General features: G+C 58.2%; 1 protein-coding gene across 1 annotated transcript; it reads left to right on the forward strand.

The window, feature by feature from the left end:
• Positions 1-207: 207 nt before the first annotated feature.
• On the forward strand, positions 208-5167 carry VOLCADRAFT_94318 (uncharacterized protein; the record flags this gene model as incomplete). The annotated part of the gene is made up of 8 exons (XM_002953427.1): positions 208-235; positions 765-1024; positions 1262-1579; positions 1778-2126; positions 2319-2572; positions 3602-3787; positions 4910-4972; positions 5057-5167. 8 exons carry the CDS (start codon positions 208-210, stop codon positions 5165-5167), a joined length of 1569 nt encoding a protein of 522 aa, XP_002953473.1.
• Between the last annotated feature and the right edge of the window lie 3323 nt (positions 5168-8490).

The following is an 8490-nucleotide window of genomic DNA, read 5'->3' on the forward strand; positions in this document are numbered from 1 at the left end:
TTCTATTTTGCCAAGAGGCATAATCGTAACTGTACGATCCCTAAGGAGATATGCGCAAAAGCCAGCAGCAACAAAACAGTTGTATCCTCAAAACATTGATACATACCTATGCAGATATCTCTCACCAAGGGGCGCCAACATCACCTCCTTGAACCCTTGCTTCCTACCTGAGTTGCCTTTTGCACGTTCTTGTGCATAGAGCGTAAAATGGATCTAATTAGAAACAAGCGCTATGGTGCGTCGTCACAAACCAGTATTTGGGGCTGTCGCGTTTCTTGCGCTAGAACCTGCGCTTGGCATATGTCTTTAAAATTGTTTTTCTGTAAAAGGACACCGCCTTTGTTTGCAGCGCTTGTATTGTGGAGATGATTTTCCTGCATCGACGTTTCTGTGCTGTGCCGGTGTCCATCCAACAGGGCAATTCAAGTCTTTTTATGAGAGGTTCCAGTCCAAGTTCTCTCATTAGGCCGGACAGTAAGGCGCCATGCCACAATCAAACTCGGAAGCCCGGCGTTCCAGCCACGTTGGCTCAACTGCTGCGCCACACACGCCTATCGATCCGACATTTTCGCAAGAAAAGCAGCAGGAAATGAGTCAGGATGGGGAGCAGCCATGGCAGCCTGTCGCACCGCGCTTGCGCTTATTTTCCCCGGCCACGCCACGACCCGGCAGCGCCACGCCAACCGCCTCCAGATGCCATTCCCCTGCCGGCCAGCTGCACATTTCTCCTACACAACGTCCCTCCTCTGCCTTTTGCAATGGAGCTTCCGCACAGCCAGAACAAGACCGGGAGCGTCTGCTTAAGGCAGCCGGCTCCGCCCCTCCCCCCACAACCGCCACATCCTCCTCACCAAGCCGAACCTCTCTGATACTCAACAGGGTGCAGGCGCTGCATGCACGTGCCGCCGCGATGCACTCTCCAGCCCTGGCTTTTGCAGCAGCGTCCTCAGAGGCGGCAGCTTCAGCACCGCTGCCAGGGCCGCTGCTGTTGTGCGACTCACCTCCGGGCTCACCCTTGATGATGGTGCGCAGCGTCGCGCGCGGATACCCACGGCCTTCGCCCCCGCCTGGTACAGCCGCCGCCGCCGCCGCCGCCGCCGCTACCTGTCCGGCGCGCAATCCTCCCGCCGCCGCCTCCGTCACCCCCGACCGCCTCCGCCGCTCTTCCATGCCTGACCCCGTTGTTCTATATCCGAGCTCGTCCAATGGCGCCGTACATCCACCACAGGCGTTACGGCCACGCGCCGCCACGTGCATGCAGCCCCACACTGACCGTACAACCGACTTCGCAACGGCGACAACAGGAACCCCGAGCCATTCTCCCAACTTGGCCCGCGATAATTCCGATGGGCTGGGTGGTGGCAGGGGTGAGCAGCTGCGCCAAGGCAGCAGCCAGAAGCCGCCGTCGGCTGTCCTGAGCAGCAGCAGCGCGGCGCCGCTAGGCGGTGGTGATGGCAACGGCGCGGACGCTCCATGTTCCGCTGATGCTGGTGGCGTCAATGCAGCAGTGCCGGGGGGCACCGCCGGGGGCCGACTTGCATGGCCATTAGAGAATGGCTGCGGCAGCGGAGGCAATCCGGTGAGCGACGACAGCACCACAAGTGAGGTCCGCAGCCGAGCGGGAACGGCAGTAGGCGACGGTGGGGGGACAGCTGACGGAACCGACGACTGCCACGGGAGAGCCAGTGGCAGTGGCGATAGCAGGCCACTGAGCAATTATTATCTCCCCACCCATCCGCACCACCACCACCACCATCACCATGACCATCATCAGCAGGATGTCGGAGGCAGTGGCGGGGGCCTCCTGCTGTCCGTGTCTTCGCTGCCGCAGCCGCCGAACCCCTTCGGAATCACCGCCCTCTCGCCCTCTTCCCCTCGTGATCGACCCGGTTCCGGTTTCGGTTCCGGTCCTCCGGACAGCTCCCGGCGCTCCTCCCACGCGGCCGAAGGCGGCTCCCCACCTCCCAACACCTCCTCGAGGTCCGCCACCTTCCTAACCATCTTCAACCAACTTGCCAACGGCAACCACCACCCCAACAACCCTAGTTACAACAAATCCAATCCCAATCCCGTACACCACATCACCCTCAGCCCCCAGCTTGAAGGCCGAACCGCTGCACCCATGGGTGGGGGGGGCAGTCCCCGGGCAACCCCCGGCTTCAGCTCCCCAGCTCGACACTCCAGCTCCACAGCCGCATCAGCAGCAGCTGCCTTGATTACGTCACGATCCGTCAATTTGCGTCCGCGCTCTTTCTCTGGCGGTGGCGGCGGCGGCTGCACCATAAGTGCATTCACATCCCCAGCTCGCCCGCGCTCAGGTGTTGCAAGGCTTCGCTCGCCGGGAACAGGTTCCGGAACTGGCGGGGTTGGTGGCGGGGGCGCCATTGCAGCCGTTGCAGCCGCCACGTCGCCAAGTACTCTGTACGAGATTGTGCCGGATCACCACTCATGGCCGGCCGCTGCGGCTGCCGCCGTCCCGCTCGGCAGCCGCGTGTCTCGCGCCATTGCCGGCATCTTGCCATCAGGCAACCCGGGCACTTTCAATTTGCGGATGGAGGAGCGAATCGACAAGGTGAGGCAATTAGGTTGGACCCCTAGGCGAGGCGGCTGCAGGCGAGGCGAGCGGCCACGATGTGACTCCACGCGGTTCGATGGAGGGGCCCGGGGGGCCGACTCAAGCTCCATGCAAGGAAGGGGGGGCCTGGGTGGCCTGGGTGCTCGAGATGAGGAATGCTGCGTGTGATGCCGTACCCTTGCCGGAGTGGCGCGTGCATGGCCGCGTGCAAGGCCTTTCCCCCTCCCCCTCCTCCTCCTCCGCCTCTTCCGCAGCCGCGGCTGTCGCCGCCTATGCACCTATGCTACGTTGTTTTGCTTGCCTTGCCGGGCCTCGTTATAACCAGTTTTTGGATCCTCTGTTCTGGCTCCTCTGCACCCATCCGTCCGTCCACCTGGCTGGTTGCTGGCTTACACGGACCACCTAATCATCCGCCCGCTCAGCATCAGCCCACATCATCCCCCACCCGGCCCGCATCATCCCGCACCCGGCCCGCACCCGGCCCGCATCATCCCGCACCATCCCGCATCTGGCCCGCATCATCCCGCACCATCCCGCATCTGGCCCGCATCATCCCGCACCATCCCGCATCTGGCCCGCATCATCCCGCACCATCCCGCATCTGGCCCGCATCATCCCGCACCCGGCCCGCACCCGGCCCGCATCATCCCGCACCATCCCGCATCTGGCCCGCATCATCCCGCACCATCCCGCATCTGGCCCGCATCATCCCGCACCATCCCGCACCCGGCCCGCATCATCCCGCACCATCCCGCATCTGGCCCGCATCATCCCGCACCATCCCGCACCCGGCCCGCATCATCCCGCACCATCCCGCATCTGGCCCGCATCATCCCGCACCATCCCGCACCCGGCCCGCATCATCCCGCACCATCCCGCACCCGGCCCGCATCATCCCGCACCATCCCGCATCTGGCCCGCATCATCCCGCACCATCCCGCACCCGGCCCGCATCATCCCGCACCATCCCGCACCCGGCCCGCATCATCCCGCACCATCCCGCATCTGGCCCGCCTGGGGCCCCAGCAAGTCCCGAGTGTGCTCATGTCCCGGTGGTCCCCCTGCCTCCTGGTGCCTCCTGGTGCGGCTGCGGGTGCGGCTGCGGGTGCTGCTTTGCAGGTCCTGAACGAGGGGCAGGCGGCCAAGGCGACCCCACGAACCAAGTCCCCTTCGCCAGCACCGCCTAATCCCACCGTCATCAAGATGCTGCACGTGGGTGCAAAGGGGCGTGGCTGGGGGGTGGATGGAACTACCCGCTGGATAACTGCTATAGCATAAAAATGGCTTAGGATCTGAACTGGTTTCGGAGAGCTCACATGAGCGGGTCAGTCATGGAGGAAGCGAGGGGGGTGGTGGCGGGTTGTACCAGCCGTTCACACAACGACCCGTGAAGCGCGCTAAAATCTTCCGTCACCACGACCGTAACGCCTGCCTAGTACGGCTATGGATCCGCTGAGTCCGTACATTCCACTATCCGAATCTTGTGACACGTCAAGATGCCTGAAATGCCTTTTTCCTGCTTCACCACACCCCCTGAAAGGAACCCTAAACCCCCCTTGGCCCGTGTATCCACTACGCTGCTATGCCCTTCTGCGCGCCACACGCCACAGTCCACACCCGTCCGCCGTGCTTTACCTCCCCCCCACGTATATACACGTGCATACCAATCATGGCTCGTCCCCAATGCCGGTTGTACGACGACGAAAAAGTACGATTACAGGAGTTCAAAATCGTTGTTGGAATTCATGACATCGTTTCGTTTCGTTGGCTTTTACCCCACAGGACCGCCATGAGGCTGTGGCGCAACTGAGCGTTGTGGAGTCCGCCTTCAGCAGCGGGAACCCCGCGGGCTGGATGCACCAGATCATGGCCGAGGGCGGCTCAGGCACACCGCCCTGGGCGCCGCAACCACTACCACAGACACAACAACCACAGTCGCAAAGGCAGGGGGCTGCAGCTGCTGCTGCTGCAGCTGCTGCTGCTGCTGCTGCTGCCAGAGCACGCGGCCAGAATCCCAGGCAGTTACACGGCCATGGGCACGGCATGAACCATGCCGTACAAAGTGGAAATCCAAAGCTGTCACGCCAGCCGTCCAGATCCAGCCCCCACCCACCCCATTCCCAGCACCCCCACAACAACCACACCCGGCATCCCCACCCGCATCCCCACCCCAATGCCAATGGAGGAGTGGGGGCCAGCAAGAACAGTAATAACAGCAGCAATAATAATCCGCCGCAGTCAGCCCTCTCAGCCGCAGCAGCCTCGCAATGTCAATCGGGGGGGTTAGGTCCGGGAGTACCCCGCCACACCTCGGCGGAGACCCTGCACCTTCAGAGTCTGTCGTACTTGGCATCCAAAGAAGCCTGTCGTACACTGGCGGCGGGTTCGCGGCCGGAGGTGAGCATCAACTTGCGGGAGGTGTTTGTGGACGGCGGACCGGGCGGTGCTGCTGCTGCTGCTGCTGCGGCCGCCGCCCTGCAGGGCCGGTACGGATCTGAATCTGGATCTCGTGCTGCCACTACTCGGCAATTTGGATTCACGAGCAGCAGCTCCCCGAGTACCGCGGCCGCTCGGATGATGAGGCAGCAGTGAAGTGAAGTATTGCCGATGGCGGGGGGTTGGGAAGGTTGGATATATATATATTAGGTGATGCTGCTGTCGGTGCTGTCGGTGTTTGGTTCTTTTTGGCACGCTTGGGATTTTCCTGGAGGACCCATACAACAAAGGGGGGGGGCCTTTTGCATTTGCAATCAGGTTAGCAGGTTAAGCAGTTCCCTGTGCGGAACATTTCTGAGAGGTTTCCTGCCTCCTGTGTGCATATCCGGCCGGGTTGGCGCGTGCCCTTTGCGTTTTGCGCTTGCATTTGGTCGGGGGGGGCATCCGCGCTGTGTCCGAGGTTTTGTCTACCCCCTACCTGGCTGAGAGGGGACGGGGGCTCCAAACGAGCCATACATACGTACATACATGCACACATGCATATATAGACATACATACATATAAGGTCTCGCGAGCACTGAAGAGAGTAGGAAGGCTCCTTGACTCCCCTTCGCATCAGGGGTTGGGGCCGGGGGCGGGGAAGGATATTGAGAAGATGAAGAAACCGGGTAGAGCCATCATTACCGCCACGACCACCGCCACCACCACCACCACCGCCATCACCAACACCACCCCCCACCGCCACCACCACCACCGGGACAACTTGGAGCTGGTGTGTGAGCCATGTGTAGGTGCAGGTGCATGTGTTGGGGACAAGACAACGCAACAGCACATCGGAGCTGTTGGTTGGTTGGGAGTACCCCCCTGTACCTGCCCCTTGAATTCACCTTAGCTATATAACTGTGGCGCTACTTTTTCTCGCCGGTTTGGGTGCTCCTGACCTGACCTTAAACTGTGTTGTCGTTGCTGTCCTCTGGGGAGCTCGTTTGGCGGCTGGCTGGCGGCTGGTCAGCTGCTGGCGGCTGGTGACTGGAAAGGGGGGAAATGGCTTTGAAAGCTCTGTGTTGTGTGTGTATATGTATATGTATATGTATATGTGGCGCTGCTGCAGCCATGTTGATGAGCAAATGGGCTTTAATTAGGGCTATCATGCTGTGGGGTGCGGCTGGGTTATTAATGGAGATGGTTCCGGAGGCGCCCTGACCTCCCCTAGTGCCGTACAGACTTCTTCTAAGACGTCTTAGAGGGCTTGCACATGGCAGCTCTGGCCCTGGATTGCGCTTTAAACTTGAGCTACTTAGCGCTTTGTTCCCTTAGCCGCGTCTGGCACTGGGGGTTTATTGGATACTGGGGCGGCTAGGGGCTTTGTTGCCCTGCCGTTGCCCGACCAGGAGTGTTTGGAACCTCCGAAGGGGGGCCCCATGTGGGTGAGTGAGTGAGAATATGAAGACTATAAGTTGCGGCTGCTGCAAGTTGTTGAGGCATTAATTACAGTTACAGTGTCCGCACAAGTGCGGAGGGGTGTAATAAGAAGGATTGCCACATGCTATCAAGGTTGGGGTCCAAATGACTATTTTTGGAGACTGAAGAGCACTAGGACTCGTGATTACGGCGTTTCAAATAGACTGTGGACATATTTGTGACGAGTTGAGCCGCGGAATCGCGTCTGTGGTCTGTAGGAAGATTTCGATGTGTGAGGACGTGGGCCCCTACCTGCCTGCCGGCCATCTTGCTGGCTCGGTCTCTACTTTACGTGGCTGAGTGATTGAATGACCAGAGACGACTTCTCGAACCCAATCTCCATTTTACCAACACCTCAGTTTTCTCTCTTCTCCCAAGCCGACGACGGTTGGGCTCTTGAAGTATGGCTTTATTTGCCTACCCTCAAGTCCCCTTGGGGTGCTCGGGGTGCTGTGGAGAATGCGCAATTCTTATTAACGGTCCGTCGTTGCAAATCATGTGTTGGGTTTCGGAAGCTATAATCGCAACAGCCGTGGCGAATGACGCGTTGCGTGCTGCGATTTGTCACATCATCGCATTATTGGGAGCCGCTTCTGCGCTGTAATTATGTGCGCCATGGTCCTGTGGGGGGAGGTCGCGTCCTCCGACGTGGTTGATTGGTTGGATGGACTGCGGTGCGGTGGTTCATCCTGTCAGGGTTGAGCCCCCGTTATTTCGAGGATGTTTGTCTTTCTTCGTTTCGGGCCATGAATATGTCGGGATGAATGCCCCCTCTTACTGTTACCAATATAACGATACAATATATGATATGATGTGCGCGATATGAAATTGTCACTGGTGCTGAAACCTGTGAAGCTTGGGTGCGCGAAGGTGTGCATAGGCGGGGGATGTTGTGGATTTGCGCAGTCGCCCCAATTCTGCAGTGGCAGGTGCGACTGTCGTCCTTCAAAGACTTCGCGCCCGACCTGAACGTCCGATATACAGGCTATGGGCCGGCTTCCATTAGCCGGTTGGCGTCCTCTAGTTAGGGTACTGTAACTGGCGTTCTACCCCACTAATTGTTGGCTAATTGTCGCGTGCTTCTATGGTAGCTCAGTCATGCCAACCATAACTGTAACGGGATTTTCCAGGGCTTTTTTCTTCGTTTATCATAATACAAGGATCAGGTATAAATACAAGAATACACAGTTTGGTTTGAACATGGACGGACATGGACTGAATTGGCCATAGAAGATATCCGCAGTCGCTTACGTTGCATTTGCAATTGGAGCTAACTAAAGCGGCAAACAATTTTATTGCAAAAGAGCTATTCTCCTGAATTACTAAATAGGACAATTAGATTTCGCGGACTTACCACCAGATGGTAAGTTCGCGAAATCACCTGCCAGGTGGTTAGTCCACCGTGCATCGAAACAAACTGAGTTAAGCATTAAAATTAGCACAATTTTCTCATACCTAAAGGATATCTAAAGCTGCTTACTATGCAAAATTGAGCTCGCGCGACCCTGAACACGGACTACTGTGGCGGGCAGCAGGCGGGCCCATTTAGCTTATACATGGCTAACTGTCACGCACCAAAGTGTCTTTAGGTTACCTCAAGAGTCCACGCTAACTGGCTAATGGAAGCCGGCCCTATATGCCATTCGCGTGCGTCCTGTCGCGGGGCCTCTGACCCATGGACCTCAACCGTTGATCCACAGGCGTATATTTCGTTCTGAAATCATTTGTTTTGCAGAAGTATCGGACTTGTACAATAACACATTGGGTCAGGCTGTCGTTGTCGCAACTATTGTTGGTTGAAAACCGACATACCGGAACCGCGTTTACCAGTTTGGAAAATTGCGAGACCATGTTTAAAATAAGAATCAAGCGTAATACTAGATATCACATCCCGTCTCTTTCCTGAAAGCGTGTTGGCGCGCATAATTAAGCGTCGGCGCTGGCAAGGAACCCAGAACATTGCTGCTTTGATCGGACCAACATTTCAGGCTTATTATACCTACAATAGGCTTCAAGCA

Source organism: Volvox carteri, assembly GCF_000143455.1.
Source record: "Volvox carteri f. nagariensis unplaced genomic scaffold VOLCAscaffold_36, whole genome shotgun sequence".
In the NCBI taxonomy this organism is placed as follows: domain Eukaryota; kingdom Viridiplantae; phylum Chlorophyta; class Chlorophyceae; order Chlamydomonadales; family Volvocaceae; genus Volvox; species Volvox carteri.